Here is a 20,367-nt window from a genome sequence, read left to right as displayed (position 1 = left end):
CCCCTCTCCCCCCCCACCCCCCGCCGGCAATGAGAAAGGAACTGATATAAGCAGAAAGGCATGGTCTGAAGCCAACAACATTTTCTGTGTCAATCCCTATAAAAAGCTAATTTCCTTGATCAAAAGCCACGTGTAATAAAACAAAGGAGACTAAGAAGGCAGAGAAACACATTCACCCCTTCTATGCTCAGGAGACCAAGATGGCAAAGGTGGAATGTGTGAGCTGGTATGTCAAGAGGAACTCTGGCAGGTATATCCTGCCCTCCCCGACCACAGCCTCCCTAGACACCATTTGGCTGCCACCAGGGAATAAACACATTGCGGTAGAGGCCACCTTGGCCCACGGACCCCAGGTTCCCTCTTTCTGGGGCTTTTATTTTAGTCTCTGCAGAGATCAAGACAGACATCAAGAGCTCTTTAGAGGGCTAGAAAGATGGCTCCATAGTTAAAGGAGCTTCCTTGCAAAGCCTCATGGCCCGGTTTCCATTCCCCAGGACCCAGGTAAAGCCAGATGCACAAAGTGGTGCACGGAGTTTGTTTGTAGCAGCAGGAGCTCCTGGGGCACCCATATTCTCTCTCTCTCTTTGGCTTTTCAAGATAAGGTCTCACTTTAGCCAGGCTGACCTGGAACTCACTATGTAGCCTTAGGGTGGCCTCAAACTCAGAGCTATCCTCCTACCTCTGCCTCCTGAATGCTGGGATTACAGGCATGCATCACAATGTCTGGCCCACTTTCTCTCCTGTACCATTATTATTATTATTATTTTTTTTTTTTTTTAAAGAGAGAGAATTTCCTCAGCCACTGCAATCGAACTCTAGATGGTTGTGCCACCTAGTGGGCACATGTGACCTTGCACCTCACCTTTGTGCATCTGACTTGCGTGGGATCTGGAGAGTCAAACATGGGTCCTTAGGTTTCGCAGGCAAGTGCCTCAACTTCTAAGCCATCTCTCTAGCCTCATAGTTTTTTTTCTTTTTCTTTTTTTTTTGAAGTAGGGTCTTGCTATAGCCTAGGCTGACCTGGAATTCACTATATAGTCTCAGGCTGGCCTCAAATTCACAGTGATCCTTCTACCTCTGCCTCCTGAGAGCTGGAATTAAAAGCATGCCTGGCCAAAAACAAATAGTTTTTAAAGAGCCCTTTGGGAAGGATCAGCAGAGAAGGGAAGAACTGGCAAGGCCCGCTGAGTACAAACAGCGTGATGTGGGAGTAGAAGGGAGTGGTCCCCATGTGAGCGTGGAGGCGTCCACTCTCCTGTATCCTGAGTGAGGAGTGGGTGTCGGCCTGGGCTGACACACACACACCTGAACAACAGCATCAGGGCTTGCAGGAACGTCCGAAAGTTGTTGTGTCGGTTGATGCTGGTGTCATCATCCAGAGCAATGTTTCCAAAAACCTGAAATGAAGAACAAAAGCAGTGTGTAGGATCTCAGGAGCCGTGGTCAGTAGAACAGGCAAGAGAGAGTGTGCATGCAACATGGGGCCCCGCGATGGGTAGGGGTTGCCTGCAGTGGTACGATTCCCTGCAGAGACAGCCTCTAAGTGGAACACACCTACGTCCCACAGCTGTAGCTCTAAGGCAGCCCAGGGACACAAGCCCGAGCCACTGGGACAAATGAGGGTGGGGGCTCTGCTGGGTGTAAGAAGGAAGCCTTTCGGGTCACTCTTTTATCGACACTTTCAAAGCTATTTGGATTTTGGTAACCAGTCTTACAGATCACAGGAAATGCTCTTTTGAAACTTCTGTGCAAGCTGAAATGCAGATGACCAAGAATCATGCAGAGCCTGAAACCCCCACTCTAAAGAAAAGTCTGTGGTCATCACACTTCCACAAGACTCTAGTGGATTCTGTGGTCATCACACTTCCACACGGACACAAGCGAAAGTCTATGCCAAAAAGATCAGCCACAAACACGCTCTTGAACCACAGACAAGAGCAGGGAAACATACATTTTAACTTGAGGAAACTTTTCGTCTGAAGCAAGAGTTAGAGCTCAACTAAACTTTAAGACGTTGATACCTTCCATTCCAAATTAATCCTCAATCTATTTCCCATCCCCACTGTGAGAAGTGGCCAAGGTTTACATCTTTTGAATGTTTCTTTTCCCCCAAGTAGCTAGCAAAGTGCTCCTTGACAAAATAAAGCCAATCTAAGTTATTGTCAAGTGCAGTGATCTAGTGGGATCCTGCATGAAATCTCAGAGCATTTCATCAGGACCATGTAAAGGGCGGAGGCTGCCCTTCAGACTGGCTTCAGGACAACACAATGGCCATCAGGTCACTTGGCACCCCACGGACATCATCTCAACACCTTATGGTTTGACACCCTAGTTCTGCTGGACCTGAAGACCACTGAGCTCTCCAGAACTCTGCAGTATGGCTACTGAGAGAAATGGGGATGTGCAAGGTCTTGGGAGCTCTGTGGTGCTCCGGCTTCTTTCTCTGGAAAGCAGTGCTCCTGACGGTTAGGTTTGCTCAGAGCATACACCAGTGTCTGGCTCACAGTAAATGATCACTGCCAGCTTATCACTGCTGTCATGTAATGACCATGACCCATGGCCCTCTGACCCAGCCACAGGAGCCCCGTGTCTGACCCAGTCTGGCAGGTGGCACCCACCTGCATGCCGATGATGGCATAGATGAAGAATAGCATGGCGATGAGGAGGCACACGTAGGGCAGCGCCTGGAGACACATGGGAGATATCAACTCCGGGGCTTCCCTGAGACCACACAGACCCCAGCCTGGCCCAGGTGCCACCCCACTGACACTGAGCCCTTCCTGTAGTGACTGGCTTGTCTCTTCATCTGTGCTTTGGGTTCATAAAGCCTACCTTGGAGGGTTTTTTTTTGTTTGTTTGTTTTGTTTTTGTTTTTTGAGGTAGGGTCTCACTCTAGCCCAGGCTGACCTGGAATCCACTATGGAGTCTCAGGGTGGCCTCGAACTCACGGCAATCCACCTACCTCTGCCTCCCGAGTGCTGGGATTAAAGGCGTGCGCCACCACACCTGGCTCTACCTCGGAGTTTTAAATGGCTATTCGCAAGAAACCTAGAGGTCGCTTGAAATGTCTTTATAAACTATAACAGGATAACAGATGGCAACTGACCTGCCCCTACTTGACCTTCCAGAGGGACTGCTCTGGGTAGGGGCAAGGGAAGCTTGGCAAAGGAAGAAAGACCAAAAATGCCTGAAAGGAGCTGTCTGTCCTCCCCCACCCCCACCCTGCCCCGCCCCTGGTGGGTGTCCTGGTTCACCTTGAAGGACTGGACGAAGGTCCACAGCAGGATGCGGATGGTGTAGCCCTGGCGGAGCAGCTTGATGAGCCGCGCAGCTCGGAAGAGGCGGAGGAAGCTCAGGTTGATGAAGTTATTCTGCGAAGAACAGGGGTCCCCTGACCTTTGGAATCTCCCTTCAAACGTGGAGACAAGCTACTTCCACCCCCCCCATTTCTGCCAGGTCCCAGTGACCCCAAAGAAACGTAGTTAAAAGAAATTAAAAAGTTACTGCTTCAGTCTAAGCAGCCATCAGCCTCAAGAAAACCTTTCAAAAAGAAAAGCTGGTCACTGCAAGTCACTCATGCAACACATCAGAGAAAAACTCCCTCTACAGTAGGGTCACTCGCCAGTGACGAGGGACAAAGAAAAAAACTCACTGAAGCTGCTCTCTTCTGCCAGGTAAGGCTTGCAGGAGATCACCTGTGAGCCTCTAACCTTGGCAATTGCTCACAGAACACAGGCAAGCTGTCCAGGTGCTGGGCATGACTGCTCTCCAAGAGAGCACTTGAAGGAACACTCCCACCCCCACTTGGGTTAGATGACCATCTTCCCTTCTGGGCTGTCACAGCGAAGCCCATGCCTGCCTTCTCTGATTCCAGGTATTGGCAGACATCGACATGGGGGGGGGGTGTGGTACAGTCACTTTGCTGCTCTTGTCACAGAAGACACCTGTGCCACCCGCACTGTACAGGCCTTTGCTCTAGAGAACCCATGATGACAAGGAAGCAAGACCAGACACAAAGATAAACCAACAAACCCCAGAGTCTATAGGTTACCTGGGAGAGGCTTCCTCTGGCCCCTCCCCTGGGTACCCTGCATTATCGACAAGCCTTTGCAGGGTTCTGGATCTGGGCAGCTGTCCCTGCATAGGTGAGAGTGCCTGTAGAGCCAGGTGCTTTCTACCTACTTAGACGCCAGGTGCCCGCGCACCACCTGAGAGCAGCTTTTTGGCCATTTAGCATTTTTGAATGTGCACGCAGCTTAGGCTCAGACAAAGGTATATTGTCAAGATTCAAATTATTAAATAAAGAGAAAAGAGAACACAGATGTTGAATGAGACAGCAGAGCGAGACAGCGCATGCACACGCAGAGGCGGTGTAAGCCTGAGCCAACGCTCCAGGGCTGCCTGTCTTGGCTGGGTAGACAGGCAGTAGAAGGATGGGGTTCATGTTTACTTGCAAGTGCAATGGTCCAACCCGTACTTAAAGAATGCCTTTGCCCTGTCTGCTGCCACCACGCTCAGGAACCTGTTTCTGTGGTTCCCCCAAGGCGGACCTTCTGGACGACTCGGCAGGTAGGAGGTTTATGGCTACCCTGAGAGTGGACTGAGCTCTCAGACAAGATGCTGGAGCCCTGCAGGCGGGACTGGTCTCAAGCAATATCCACAAGGGTCTGTGGGTGCAAAGGGGCCATTGTGTCCAAACCAGCAAGGGGCCAGATAGGAGTCTCAAGAGTATAACCCTAGAAAGGGGCAAAGGTCTCTACCTGTGGATCCCTAACCTGCTTGAGCTGAGAAAAGAGAATCTCAGGGGTAGACAATGATGGAGAACCTGCCACTGTCTGTCTACTCTGGGCCTTGAGCACCCCACCAGACTAGACAGTTGTGAGTGAGGTGGGCACTGTATCCAACGACGGGAGACCCCTGTACAAGATGACGGAGCAGAGAGGTCAGTGCCTGTCAGGGATTCCACTTCGAAACTACCTGCTCAGGTGGGTCTCAAGGGGTCTCAGTGCAGGTAGCACTCGGGTATCTGCCCCAGGGAAGACTTTCTGAAGAGGTGGGGAAAATGAAGCCTCTGGAAGAAAGACTGGATAGGAGACAACAGGGCAGGAAAGGAGGCATGGTAAAGAGCAGTGCATCCGGATGGCCTGAGCCACAAATGTAAGACTCAGTTCTGGCTATCTGCTTTTGTTGAGACAAGTCCCCGTCCTTCCTCTCGGGCTCCCTCCCCCTGCCCCTCAGGGATCTCAGGAGTGGGTGGGGATGGTAACAGACAGGCAGCCCTAGAACACCGTGAGGATAGATGGTGACAGCTGCTACGGATGCCCCAAAGCATAGAGGATGGGCTGGGTACCACCACACCAATCACATGCAGGATGGCAGAAGACCGCAAGCATAGGGCTGCACTGTCACCTCTGGCTCGGCCTGCCAACTGGAGGCGGACACGCCTGCCCTGCCCTTTTTGGGCCCGTGGTTTCTGTTGCACAGGAAGCAGCTCCACTGACTTCAAGGCCTGGGGCTGTCCTGTTTCTACCTCACTGAGTCCCAGACACCTCAGTGTGTGGATGACTGACCTTGGAGGGACACTAGTCCCTGACCCTTTAGCCTCGGTCTCCTTACCCACATCCACATCTCCCCACACCTAGGTGGCAGGGAATAATTGACACAGGGATTTGCAAGCACACTGACTGTTGTGAGACACGCCCTTGCAAGGGAGACCAACTGATCCAGACCATGTCTTGAGGCCCAGCCTCCAAGCCCCACAGGAGTGCTTGTTCCTGAATGTCACCTGCACATTCAGCCCAGGCCTATGGACACCTGTTGGCCCTGCACCATACTAGGGGACAAAGTCCTGCCGTTCTAAACCAACTATGCCCGTGCTTTCATTCTGCTGGGGACTGCTAAGATTAAAAAAATAAAAGGGGGGAGGGTACTGGAGAGATGGCTCAGTGGTTAAGGTGCTTGCCTGCAAAGCCTAAGGACCTATGTTCTACTCTCCAGATCTCATGTTAGCCAAGTGCAAAAAGGTGAGGCAAGCGCAAGGTCACACATGGCCACTAGGTGGCGCAAGCTTCTGGAGTTGACTTCCGTGCCTGAGGCCCTGGTGGGCCAATTCTCTCTCTCTCCCCTCTCTCTAAAATAAAAAGGGAAATTTAAAAAATATTTTAAAAGGTATGTGTGGAGCTGGAGAGATGGCTTAGTGGTTAAGCGCTTGCCTGTGAAGCCTAAGGACCCCGGTTTGAGGCTCGGTTCCCCAGGTCCCACGTTAGCCAGATGCACAAGGGGGCGCACACGTCTGGAGTTCGTTTGCAGAGGCTGGAAGCCCTGGCGCGCCCATTCTCTCTCTCTCCCTCTATCTGTCTTTCTCTCTGTGTCTGTCGCTCTCAAATAAATAAATAAATAATTTTTAAAAAAAAGGTACGTGTGGGGGGCGGAGAAAATGTTCACATACAAATACATTACACATCAGGTGGTCAAGTGAGCTGTGAGGAAGAGTACAGGGCGATGAGGTAACAGCTGCTTGGGCTGGCTGGAGGTCAACATGAGCAAAAGCTCAAACATTTCTGCAGGGCCAAGTTGTGTCTTCACAAAACTCTTAGCTTTCAGCAGCAACTGCAATGCCCGCATGGCATTCAACCTCTGTAACAGGAACCTCAAGTATCTGCTCCTTTAGATGGATCTCCACAGCCCAGGTGAAGCTAAGTGGCTACCAAACACCCTTTCCTCTTCCCTGAAAATTCCCGAGGATGTGGAAGAGGCCTTGTGGTACTTAGAGCAGCACACAGGAACGTGGCCAGTCCACGCACACAGATCAGCGATCTGCAGATGGGCATGGGTGGGAAGCCCTGTCCTCAGCGCACCAAGACCCAGCCCCTTCCTTCAACTCAGGCCCTGCATAACCCCTCCTCAATCACGGAGTCCCAGCCTCCAAACCCTCCCCTAAGCCTGGTGCCTCAGGATTGATGCCCTAAGGAAAGCTGGTCCAGGAAGGGACGGATGCATCCGAGGTCTTTCTTGGGAGGTCACCTGGACAAGCTGAGTCCTCTCTGTGTGTTGGCATGACAGGGCACAGCACAGGGGAGATGAATGTGCAACAGAAACCACGGAGCCACAGGGAAGCGGACCACACTTATCCTGTAACACCTCCCAACTGGAGATCAATCTCAGCGGAGCTCTGACCCCCTGGGCACTGGCCCACCACGCAATCCCAGAAACACCCACCCTCCTCTCCTTGGTCAGGTCCCAGATTCAAACAGCTTCCGGGCGGCCCTCAGGAGCAAGCCCCTGCTGGAGCCCGGGAGCTGGAGAGAGCGCACAGGAAGCCAGAGGCGAGGAAGTGCGGCAGGATTATGCCTAGGAGGGTGGCGGGCAGGAGCCCGGAAACGGAAAAGAGGAGCCGAACAGGCAGAGCAAAGAGGCGGAAGAACCGTTTAAAGTTATGAAACCAACCGTTTCCTATATGTGATGTTTTCATGGATGGGCATTTGCGTATTATTTACAATTGGGGTGGTTTGAGCAGCAGGTGCACAACATACAGACGGAGACATGGGTTTTCGCATTGTATGTTGGTTGGATGGCGTGAGTCAGCAGGTAGATTTAGGTAAATCAAGAACAAAAAACAGAAAACAAAAGAGAAAAATGAGTCATCACCACAAGCAAAAAAAACTCTGAATACTTAACTAGAAAATGTAGGATTCTGTTAAACCGCATACTTTTCTAACAATGCATCCGTTCAAAGCATCTTTTTGAGATCTGCAGGTTATGCAGACGGTGGCATTCATTTGCATTCGTGTTTGTAATGCAAATCCAAGGATGACGCACAAACACTTACTTATTATTTTTTTTTATTTCCAGGCAAAGAAATCAATGTCAGTTTCATGCATGCTTAGAGCCCTCTTTCTGGGGACCCTTGCTAAATCTATTTCGATTTTTAAGTAAAGGATGGGAACTGACACTCCAATTTTTTTGCCCAAGAAAAAAAAGTGCATTGGCAAAGTGAATGTATGAAGTGCTCCAAATGGAAAACAAACGAGACACCGTCAGTCCACACGATGGCTTGCCTTTCATCTTTTCTCCTCCAGGTGGAGCAGGACTCATGACCTGAGCTCCAACCGCAAGTAGCCAAAGAGTTATTTATTTATATATTTTTCTCTCAGAGTAGGCAGTGAGTGTCTCAGCCTCCCACCAGCCCCGCTGGGTACCAAGACCTGAGGTGCTTCAGGTCAGGCCTGATGCCACCACGAGATGCCCTGGTGACAATATAGTAACAGAGGCACCGAATGCCTGGTTCTTCCTGCTGTGGTGCCACAGGCCTCTGTCTGGAACATGGCTCTGCACACCTCTGACGTCAGCCAGGGCCTGGCCCCTGCCTGAGCCCCCTCTCCTTGTGTCTTCTCAGCAGTCAGGGCCCCCTCTTTTGCAAGGAGATACACACATGCAAAAATCCCCCAAAGCTGTCCTTACAACTGGGGGCCTGATGTTGGATCTGGGTGAATAAATGCTGTCAGAAGAGCAGCCAGCCTGCTCCTGGGAAACCACATTGTTACTCCTATTTCTGGGTGAGATGCACTGATAAGACAGCCGCCTTAGAGATGTCACAATACCAGGAAAAGACTTGTAACAGAGAAACCCTTGTCCGTTTTGTTTAAACGGCAGGTTTCAGTGTTTCTGCTTGGAACAATTACATTATTAGCATTGTGAAACCATGAAACATATCACAATTATGATAGAAAAATACAACAAGCATCCACATATTCACCACCAGCTTAAGACCTGTGATGTGGGCATTGTCATCACTTCTGAGTTCTCTTTCCCTCGTGAATAGCTGTACACAACAGCCATCCTGAACTCTTATCATGAATTGCTTGTCTTTACAGTTTTGCCATAATCACTTAAGATGTACTTGTCCTTTTAAAAATTATTTATTTTCAATGAGAGAGAGAGAAAGGGAGAAAGAGGGGGAGAATGGGCATGCCATGGTCTCTAGCCACTGCAAATAAACTCCTGATGGATGCACCAATTTGTGCATCTGGCTTCATGTGGGTACTGGGGAATTGAACCTGAGTAATTAGGCTTTGCAGGCAAGCACCTTAACTTAACCATTGAGCCATCACCAGCCCCCACTTGTCTGTTCTTGATCTTGGCAATGGTAGCTTGTGCAGATTTTGACTTGTGCAAGCCTGGGTCTGACAGTGAGCACTGATCAAAGGAGCATCTGTACTGACGTGGGTGTCACTTAAGTAACCACACGGTTTCACTTTTTTTTTTTTTTTTTTTTTTTTTTTTGAGGTAGGCTCTCACTCTAGCCCAGGCTGACCTGGAATTCACTATGGAGTCTCAGGGTGGCCACGAACTCATGGCAATCTTTCTATCTCTGCCTTTGAGTGCTGGGATTAAAGGCGTGTACCACCACAACCAGTTTTTCACTGTACTTTTTTTTTTTTTTTAGGTGTTTTGTTTTGTTTTTCAAGGCAGGGTCTTACTCTAGCTCAGGCTGACCTGGAATTCACTGTGTATTCTCAGGATGGCCTCAAACTCATGGCAATCCTCCTACCTCTGCCTCCCGAGTGCTGGGATTAAAGGCATGTGCCACCATACCTGGCTTTTTTCACTGTATTTTTTTATTTTTATTTTTTTATTTTTTATTTATTTATTTGAGAGCGACAGACACAGAGAGAAAGACAGATAGAGGGAGAGAGAGAGAATGGGCGCGCCAGGGCTTCCAGCCTCTGCAAACGAACTCCAGACATGTGCGCCCCCTTGTGCATCTGGCTAACATGGGACCTGGGGAACCGAGCCTCGAACCGGGGTCCTTAGGCTTCACAGGCAAACGCTTAACCGCTAAGCCATCTCTCCAGCCCTTTTTTTTTTTAAATTTTTATTGCATATCATCAACTTTCTAGGCACTGCAAACTTCCAGAGTGGCTATACCAGCTGACACTCTCTCCCATATGTGTAACCCATGTCTTGACCGTCCTTGGCAATACTTGCCAATAGAATTTTCATTGTCTGACAGACCAGTTGGTATAAAATGGCATCTCAATGTCACATTGATTTGTACTTATTTGATTACAAATTATGCTGAGCACCTTTTCCTATGTTAATTGGCCATCTATGCTTTCTAAGGCCCAAAGCTATCATCTATCCATTTTCCCACTTTGTTGTTCAGTTCTTTAATAATTTCTTGAGAGAGGGAAGGGGGCAAATAGAGAGAAAGAGAATGGGCATGCCAGGGCCTACAGCCACTGCAAACAAACTCCAGACACATGCATCACCTTGTGCATCTGGCTTATGTGGGTTCTAGGGAATTGAACCTGGGTCCTTAGGCTTCACAGGCAAGTGCCTTGACTGCTAAGCCATCTCTCCAGCCCTGTTCAGTTCTTACTGGCTCACAGCAAGGTCTTGCTGTTTGGAACCCTCCATGTCCCTATTCTATATCCTATTCTACTGGCTTCAGTTTGTCTCTCTGGTCACTACAGGTTGGAATTTTCCAGGGCTCAGTCGTTCTCATTTTATATGCTCACTATTCCGAATTTCATGCCATTGGCCTGGATTTCTTTTCCAGACTCCAGGTCCATCTGTCCAATGACCTACTAGACAGCTCCTCTGGGAACTGTACCAGGAGACTCAAACCTCATGTTCCTGAAATTCTAATATCAACCACAGCCCTTCCCATTTCCATTCATGGCAACTTATTTTTGCAAATGCTTGGGCCACAAACTTTCAGGTTGCGGTAGTTTGAATAGATGGCCCCCAATATATTCAGTGTTTTATTACTTTGTAGTTTGCATCTGCAGCCACCTGGCTGGAGGCGGTGTCACTGGATGGATCTTAAGGTGGGGTGGTGGGTGTGAGATTTCAATCTAAAGATATGCAAAGTGTGCCTAGCTGGGGTTCCTGAAGTGTGCTGTGCTGTGTGGCTTTTGAGCTTGTAGCTTCTCTCTCTCTGCTTGGGCCTGTGGAGGCAGGCCAGCTTCTTCTGCCATTATGGAACTTCCCCTGGATCTGTAAGCGTCAATAAGTCCCTTCCTCCAGAACTGTTCCTGGTCTGGAACCTGCAGCTGCCTGCTGCACAGGTCCTCCTTGCCTCATGTTTCACATCCACATCTAGTCCGTCTACTACTCTAACCTTCAAACTCTAGCCAGGATCCCACAGGAATGTTTGGTAGAAGACACGGCCCCAGCACCTCAGGACTGACATCCCTGTTACAGTCACTTCATTCCCGAGGGCTTTCTCTGTCCAGACACCTTCAGCTAATGACTTACAGTTGGTAACGACTTCCCCATCACTCGGTGGAATGACAGGCACGTCCCATACCCTCTGAGCTCCCTGGCGCAGGAGTGCCAGTGGCCCACAGTGGTAACTTGGGTAACAGGCCTTTTGTTGGCAGCCACTCCACCTTCTTTCACATTACCACTCACCTGCCAACATTCCCAGGATCAACTCCCAAAGGCACCTAGCTCTTGTGTCAGGCTGTTTCTGGGAGACTGCAATGGACACAGCTCCTTTCCGCTTCAGCTGCTTGTTCCCAAGAGAGGAGCCAGGGGACTGTCTTGGTCAGATCACATCATCTCCTTTCACTAGCCCTTCCAATCTGTACCTGACTCAAAACCGAAGCCCGAGCTGCGTTCTGATGCAATGCTACATCATGGTCTTCTCACAGTACTCATGTCCACTCCCCCCACTATGCCTCACAGAACAAGATGAATACTTGATGGACTTTCCTCCAGTCATGACTGCTGCTTTCTATGTTTGTTGAACAAATCAGTCCTGCCCAAGGCCTTAAGACATAGTCTTCTACTTCTGTGAGTTTTAAAGTTCTGCTTTTGTGTTTTAGTTGTTGGCCCATCTGAAATTGGGGTGTGTGTGTGTGTGTGTGTGTGTGTGTGTGTGTGTGTGTGTACGTGCGCACATGCACGCATGTGTATGGTGTAACCTGACATCAATTTCTAGCCTTCCCCATATTAACCACTGATTAACAAATTCCCTCACAGGTGTCAAGCCCTTCCCCATACAGTGCAGTCAGCTCTATCTTATTGTATATTTCTGTACAAGAGGGTGCTGGTTCAAGGTGCCCCAATTCTGTCCATTGCTTGCTTCACAATCCCTGAAGCAATCCACATGGTCTTTAGTTACTCTAGCTTTGTAAGAATTCTCATCACTGTCCAGGACAGACCCTCCTGACCACACAACCACACCTGCCCACCTTCTTCAACAGCTCCATCCTTCAGGGTCTTCACTCTGGCACACATTTCAAAACCAGCTTGTAAAACGTGGAGGCAAGTGAACACCACCAGCACTTTTTTTTTTCTTTTATCTCATCAAAGTAGCGTCTCTCTTGAGCCCAGGCTGACCTGGAATTCACTCTGTAGTCTCAGGCTGTCCTCAAACTCACAGCGATCCTCCTACCTCTGCCTCCCTAGTGCTGGGATTAAGGATGTGTGCTACCATACCCAGCAACACTGGCATTTTTATTGGGATTGGACTGGATTTGCTCATCAATTTGGGAGAAATCAACAATTCTATGAGACTGATACCAATTAATTAACATGATATGTATGTCTCTTCTATTATCTTTCAATAAAGCTTAGTAACTTTCTCTTATTTTTTAATTTTTGCATGCATGCATGTGTAGGCACACCATAGTATCTTGCTACTACCAATGAAGACCAGATACATGTGCCACTTTTTGCATCTGACTTTATTTGGGTGGCTGGGGACTTGAACCCTGGCCAGCAGGCTTTGCAAGCAAGTGCCTATTTATTTATCTATTTGCAATCAGAGAAAGAGAGATATAGAGAAGAGAGACAGACAGAATGGGCATACCAGGGCCCCCAGCTACTGCAAACAAACTCCAAATGCATGTGTCACCTTGTGCATCTGTACATGGGTATTACGGAATTGAATCCAGGGCATTACGCTTTTTAGGCAAGTGCGCCTTAACCACTGAGAAAGCTCTCCAGCCCCTGTATAAAGATCTTGCACTCCTATCTTGTGACATTTATTGTCAGGATGACTGATATTGTAATGAAATCTAGTAATCTTATATTTAGCCTTACTAAGAACTCTTAATTAGTATTAGCTTATTCTAGGTCTCATCTGTAGATGAGATGATCTGTGCATATTGACAGTTTTTTCCACTCATTTTTATTTATTTATTTTTGGTTTTTTTGAGGTAGGGTCTCACTCTAGCCCAGGCTGATCTGGAATTCACTATGGAGTCTCAGGGTGGCCTTGAACTCATGGCAATCCTCCTACTTCTGCCTCCTGAGTGCTGGGATTAAAGGCGTGCACAACCACGCCCAGCTCCCCACTCTTTTTAAAAAATTTTTATTATTTATTCTATTTAGTTATTTTTTTCAAGGTAGGGTTCCACTGTAGTCCATGCTGACCTGGAATTCACTCTGTATTCTCAGGGTGGCCTCAAACTCACGGCGATCCTCCTACCTCTGCCTCCCGAGTGCTGGGATTAAGGCATGCGCCACCACGCCCGGCCCCACTCATTTTTATTTTTTATTTTTCTCAATTTTCATTAACATTTTCCATGATTATAAAAAACATCCCATGGTCCTACCCTCCCTTCCACCCCCCCCCCCGCTTTCCCCTTTGCCCACTCATTTTTAAATCCTTATCTATTTTACTGTTTTTCTTGTCTTATTCAATGAAGTGTTAGGCACCATTCTAATTACTAGAATACAGCAATGAACCAAACAGACAGAAGTCCCTGTCCTCACAACCTGACATGTGACCCACTGAAAGCCCAGAGTTGGAAAGATGTGGTAACAGGATCCTTGTCCTTTTCATACCACGAAGGGAATTCTTTCTAAATGCCAACATTTGTTTTTATTTATTTGAGGGAGAGAGAGAGAATGAGCACGAGCCTTTAGCCACTGCAGATGAACTCCAGATGCATGCACCCCCTTGTGCATATGTGCAACATTGCGCACTTGCGTCACCGTGCATCTGGCTTACGTGGGACCTGGAGATTAGAACAGGCATACTTAGGCTTTGCAGGCAAGTGCCTTAACTGCTAAGCCACCTCTTCAGCCCATCACCATTTTTAATTGGTATTTTTGGGTATGTGTGTGTGTATTGTGTGTGCATGTTCATGAGTGAGGACATGCATATGCCACAGAGCACATGTAGATGTCAAAGGACAACCTCAGGTGTCTGTCCTCGCCTTCCTTCGTTAGAGCGAGGGATTCTTGTTCACTGTTTACTGGGTTAGCTGGTCCATGAGCTTCTGGGGTATTCTGTCCTCATGTCCCACCTTACTTAGCTATGCTGGGATTGCACACAGCCTTACCGAGTCCACTTGTACAGGGGTTCTGAGCACGCCAAGTCAGGTCCTCACACTTGCATGGCTCTACTATAGCCACTGAGCCATCTCCCCAGTTTTAATTGAGACTTTTTAAAATCTTTTTTTTTTTTTTTTTCACAATTTGAGGCAGGGTCTCACTCTAGCCCACCTCAGCCTCCTAAGTGCTGGACTTAAAGATGTGAATCACCATGCCTAGGTCTAATTGATAATTTTTTTATTTGTTTGGTTTTTAAAAATATACATATTCTAAATATCTTATTTTTATGTACTTGAGAGAGGGAGAAAGAGGCAGGGAGAGAGAGAGGGAGAGAGAGGGAGAGAATGGGTGTGCCAGGGCATCTAGCCATTGCAAATGAACTCCAGACACATGCACCACCTTGTGCATCTGGCTTATATGGGTCCTGGGGAATTGAACCTGGGTCCTTTGGCTTTGCAGGCAAGAGCCTTGATCACTAAGCAATCTCTGTAGCCCTGTTTGTTTTTTGAGGTAAGGTCTCACTCTAACCCAGGCTGACCTGGAATTCACTATGTAGTCTCAGGGTGGCCTCAAACTCACGGTGCTCCCCCGACCTCTGCCTCCTGAGTGCTGGGATTAAAGGCGTGTGCTACCAAGCCCACTCTAATTCATGTTCCTTATCAATTAAATAATTCTTAAACTGCTTGTGCTTTTATCATGAATAAAATCTAAACTTTACTGGACATTTTCTCTGCAACTGTCAGATAAGCAAATCAGTAGTTTCCTTTGATCTGATAGTGTAAATCAGAGTAATAGATTTTCCAAGTGTGACTTTGTATTCCTGGAATAAGTGACTTAAATTGCTTTTTCTACACACTTTCAGATTTTATGTGCTTATAATTCATTTAGGACTTTCCGTCGGTCATTAATGACTAAGTGTGGACTGTTAGCTTCCTTTCATATTCTTTTTTTTGGGGGGAGGGAGTACAGAATTGGCATGCCAGGGCCTCCAGCCACTGCAACTGAACTCCAGATATGCACCACCTATTGGACATGTGCGACCTTACACGCTTGCTTTGTCATGCGCCACTGGCTTATGTGGGACCTGGAGAGTTGAACATAGGTCCTTAGGCTGCACAGGAAAGAGACTTAACCACTAAGCCATCTCTCTAGCCCTCATAGTCTTTCTTTTTTTCTTTCTTTCTTTTTTTTTTTTTTTTTTTGGTTTTTCAAGGTAGGGCCTCACTGTAGCCCAGACTGACCTGGAATTTACTATGTAGTCTCAGGGCAGCCTTGAACTCATGGTGATCCTCCTTCCTCTGCCTCCCATGTCTTGGGATTAAAGGCGTGAGCCACCATGCCTGGCCTCATATTCTTTCTTAACATTCTTGTGTTGTGGTTATATGAGGCATCTAAAATTAGAAATGCTCATTCTTTCCTACCCTCTGGAAGAATGTATTAAAGATCAAAGCAATTCTTCCTGTATTTGCCAGGCATGTCAATTTTCAAGTGTTCAAAGGACCAAAGCTCTCTACCATGTACTGGCATTCTCCTTCCTTGGTTTCCATTCTTCTGTTTTATTCTGTTCCTGTTTCTATTTTATTCTGCTGCTTTTTAAACTTAAATACTCAACTAAGTATTTTTGAGTTTTACTCTTTTTCTAATAGACCCATTTTAGGTGTTAGACTTTCCAAACACAGTGACCCTCAGTAACTGTGGGGGATGGGCTCCACGACCACCTAGAATCTGAGGAGGTTTCTGCCCCTAGCAGATAAACTATGCACTACTCTCAGGGTACTTGGCACCTTTGGATAACTTGTGCTAATGCAACCAAAGAGCTACATAAATAGCTGTTGTGTGATTGCATTATTTAGAGGATAACGACAAGGGAAAAGCCTTACATGGCCAGTCCAGACACAATGTGATTTCAAATATTTATGAGGCAGGGTGGGTTCACTATGCTGGTTGGCTGTAAAGGCCACAGAGGACCAACTGTCCCGCTTTAGCTATATGCATGAGTTTCAGCATGTAGTGTCTGCATCAGTTCTCAATTGATGTATTCATTTTTCCTTTTTGAGGCAGGATTTCACTCTAGCCCAGGCTTACCTGGAACTCTTTCTGCAGCCCATGTGGGCCTTGAAATCACAGTGATCCTCCTACCTCGGCCTCCTGAGTGCTGGGATTATAGGCATGAGCCACCACTCCTGGCTGGATGTATTTTCTAATTCTTTATTTCCTCTTCAACCCATGACTTATTGGTAGGCTTCCTCCTTCCAATGTGTATAAGGCACTGCATTTCCCTTCTGCTCTCCATACTGCTTCTGTCCACCCTGGTTCTCAGCATACTTTTGCTCATCTGGAGTCTCCAGATGTAAGGACTGCACAGCTGTCAGAACCTTCTCAGCAGGTGGAGGTGTGAGCTTGGGACGGCCTTGAGTGAAGTTTGCACACCCTATAGACATGAGCCAAAATTATGTCTCATGGAACTAACCCTCTTTCCATGCCTAATTCAACTATCCCATGGCTCCCCAGAGGTTCACGTCACAGTTATATCACAGGGTCTGACTTAAGACATCTGGCATCAGAAGTGGTTCTTTGGGAGCCACCTCTCAGGATGGGGCTCTTGGGGTTGGCTCACAGGCTAGATTCTCCTCTGCTGTTGATAAGGGAGGTGGCAGTAACTCCTGGCAGGCTCTGCATGAAGGTTGCTGATCCCCCACATACACACCTTGTATAAATCTGGATGGGTTCAGAAGACTCAGAGAGCACAACATGCAGGGAAGACTCTACTATATAAGATCCAAGTGCGGCCAGCTGATTGGCCCCCACAGCACTGGGAGGCCAGCAGGCGGGAGGGCGCCAGCAGCATGGGTCAGTAGTGGCTGCCTTCTGCAGGCCGGGGATGGGCACCTGTGGCCCCACCACACACATTGGCTCACCCTTGCCACTGCCTCACGGAGGCTCACCACCACTAGGAAAGCTCGGACCTGGTTCATGAATGGGTTGCTCAACACACTGGTGGAAGACTCACTAGAATGCCACGCAGGAGACAGTAATGAGGCAGAGCTCTGGCCAGCCACTGGCACACACAGCTGACCCATGAATAGGGTGAGTACGATGGCCAAGACCCTCTGCAAGCCTCAATAATACTGATCATAATACAGATAATACTGATCACCCAGGTGGCTATGAGCAGAGAGCAACACGAGCCCTTGGTACGAGGCTATGGACAAGTCTGTCGACCAGTGACACTGGAATCCCTCACCTGGAAAGGACAATGATTTGTCTCAACTGGGATCCACTGTATCCCAGAAGTGGGTCTCCTTTCCTCGATCATACCTTGGACTACACTAGTATCAGACCGACTAATAGAGTCCACGGAATACCAGTTCAAGGCAAGCAGAGAAGGCACACAGGAGATGGTGGCCACAAGAGGATCCACTGGGTCAGTGACTACGTCACCCAGATAAAACATGATACAGTGTTCAGAGCACAGACTGAAGGCTGGTTTCATGTGCTTCATGGGGCTGAGATGCAGGACCACAAGGTGAGTCGGGCCCTGCAGAAAGCACTGGCGTTCGCGCCAGCTCTCCAGAGACCCAATGTGGATTCTGTGCGCACCTTTCCCACAACTTTGGGTTCAAAGAATCTCCAGGTTCTGATTGCAAGGAATAGGGGAAGCTTTCACTGAAGCCATGGCTGCCACATGGTAGGGGAGGGAGGCATAGGATTCCTTGTGCCAGAAAACCAATATGCTACATATGGAAGAGTTTCTGACATTGACTGTTGTAAAGAGCAAAGCTGCTGCTACAGTGAGGAAAGGAGAAGTCCAGCTGGGAATCTGGGCTGCCAGGGCCTGCCTAGATGCGATGGCCAGTCTCAACCATGACTGCACTATCACAGTGACCAGAGACAGACAAGGGAATGGCAATCACAGACCATTCAGAGCAATAATCTGGATCGCCTCATCAGGTTAGCAACCAGAGCAGCAGAGGCTGGCCACATGTCTGGGGCTCTAGAAGGGTGGGGGGAGGGCTGGAGGGCCACCATGATGACACCAGTTCAACTTGGACTGAACACTCAGGGAGTGTCCAGTCTGTCTCCCAGAGAACCTGGTAGCACTGTCTAAAGAATGTGTGCTAATGGGACGTGAGGGCGATCTGGCTGTGACAGCTGTCACCCCACTGATGGCCAGGGTTGATTTGGCTGATCTGGCTGGCTAGGTGGGTGTCCCCTCCCTCCCTCACCGCCCCGTGTCCCTCCTGAAGCAGGAGGACGACTCTTCCCCGAATAGAGGAGGGCCGGTCTTTAGTCAAGGGTATATGAGCAGCTGCACTCCCCTACTGGAACCTCCAAACAAGCTCTCAGGAATGTGCTAGTGCATCTTCTGTGAGCTATGGGCAAGTAAGAGCCCGCGCACCAGCACAGTACTGAGGAATGGCACGAGTGTCTCTCAGCCCAATGGCAGAAGCAGGCAGGGCCCCTTTGCCTGCTCATGTGTACTCAGGAGTTGTTAGGGGCTGTAGGTTGACCTCTGGTTCAGCCCTCAGTCCCACGCAATTCAGAGTAAGAATTCTGCAGCTCCTTTTCCCTGCAGGGACATCTCTGAAGGGGTCCTACTTCATCTCAAAGGTCCCTTGGGGATTACCAAAATCCTCTCCTGGCACTTGGCTCAAGATACAGCATTTCTTGTCCTCCTGCTATTCCCAGCCATTTCCCAGACCCTCCCCGGTTTTTCTTCCTCAGTAACTTGCACGTGAATCTTCATTTTAGCAGCTGCTCCTTTAAGATATGAGATTTTTTTCTGTTTTCAACTCAATGCGTTATGCTCAAAACATGTTGTATTATGATTCTAATTTTTAGAAATCTGTGAAGATGAGTTTGTTTTCCAGCACTGGCCACTTTTCAAATATAATTCATATGTATTTAATAGAATGTCTCTACACTGAGAGATAGAGACTTTTATATAACACACACACACACCCCAAACGCACTGGATTTAGTTTATGTATTCTCAACACCCAGACTTTAAATACATACATGAGACACACGTAGATTCATGTTTTCTTGGCCAGCCATTACCATGGAGCTCCAGGACATTCTTAGGCCACTGACCTGGAAGACCTCTGAGAACCACTTTCTGATCTAAGAAGAATATCTGCCGACGCAAGACCCTCCCACCCTCCGCCCCCAGCTCCACCTGGAGAGAAACATTTATCTTTCTTGGGGCTCCTGGAGGCCAAAAGGAAGCAGATACAGGAGGAACCTAGGACATACTCAAGGGGAGAAACCTCTAGAAGGAAGCCACTTTGGACCCTGGATGGGGGACAGGAAATGCTACTTACCGCAATCTCTGTTACTAAAATATCAGTAATACTTCCCAATACAGTGACAAAGTCAAAGACGTTCCAGGCATCTCTGAAGTAGTTCTAGAGGGGGAGAAAAAAAAGGCAGTTGGTGCTGGTGGCTGGTGAAGGTCCCACTAAGAGAGGAGCTGTGGGTGGTGGCCAACGACCACAGAGAAGCAGATGGACACACAATGTAAGGCCAGCAGCCAGAAGATGTCACAACCAAGCATGCAGACACTCCCAGCCTGGGAAAACGCAGAACTGACATCCACCAGTGGAGGGACGGGCGCTCCGGCCGTGCATGCCTCCCAAACCAGGGCCAAGTAGGACTCAAGCAGCTGAGACTGCCAAAGCAACCCCCAAACTCCTACGTCGTCACTTGCGCTTCCCAGGGGGCTCCAGGAATTGTTAACTTCAAATTGTGAGCCCCCCAAAGGTCACCCAACACAGAGGAAGCCAGGCAAAAAAAGAGGGAGTTGAGGCACGTACCAGCACCCCAAAGGCGATGATCTTCAACACACATTCCATGGAGAACATGGATGTGAACACAATGTTCAGGCATTTCAGCATCAGTTCATACTCGTAGGGTGCATTGTAGAACTGCCAGGGAACAAACGCTGATGGCTAAGGACACACTGGTCCCATCACCCCACCTGGGACCACAATGACTTCCTGTCTACAGTGGGCAGACAGAGATCCGTATCCATCCACACCCAACTCTTTCAGAACCTTCTCATTGTCTGAG

The 20,367-nt window shown here is 48.5% G+C and overlaps 1 protein-coding gene across 10 annotated transcripts in view; it reads right to left on the bottom strand.

Moving 5' to 3' along the window:
* The window catches only part of Cacna1b (calcium voltage-gated channel subunit alpha1 B), a 200,632-nt gene that overhangs the window by 31,087 nt on the left and 149,178 nt on the right, over positions 1-20,367 (bottom strand). For 5 of the 10 annotated variants that reach the window (XM_045146223.1, XM_045146227.1, XM_045146231.1 and 2 more), the window contains exons 30-35: positions 20,112-20,222; positions 19,620-19,703; positions 7,447-7,452; positions 3,255-3,371; positions 2,619-2,684; positions 1,306-1,397 (exon numbers count right to left, since the gene is read on the bottom strand). In XM_045146223.1, the coding sequence (XP_045002158.1) occupies positions 1,306-1,397; positions 2,619-2,684; positions 3,255-3,371; positions 7,447-7,452; positions 19,620-19,703; positions 20,112-20,222 (476 nt within the window). The remainder of the gene's footprint in view (positions 1-1,305; positions 1,398-2,618; positions 2,685-3,254; positions 3,372-7,446; positions 7,453-19,619; positions 19,704-20,111; positions 20,223-20,367) is intronic. The other 5 variants (XM_045146210.1, XM_045146214.1, XM_045146236.1 and 2 more) reach the window with 1 other exon arrangement.

This window comes from Jaculus jaculus, chromosome 1 (assembly GCF_020740685.1).
Source record: "Jaculus jaculus isolate mJacJac1 chromosome 1, mJacJac1.mat.Y.cur, whole genome shotgun sequence".
NCBI classification, from domain to species: domain Eukaryota; kingdom Metazoa; phylum Chordata; class Mammalia; order Rodentia; family Dipodidae; genus Jaculus; species Jaculus jaculus.
This window is presented reverse-complemented; position numbering and strand designations above follow the sequence as displayed.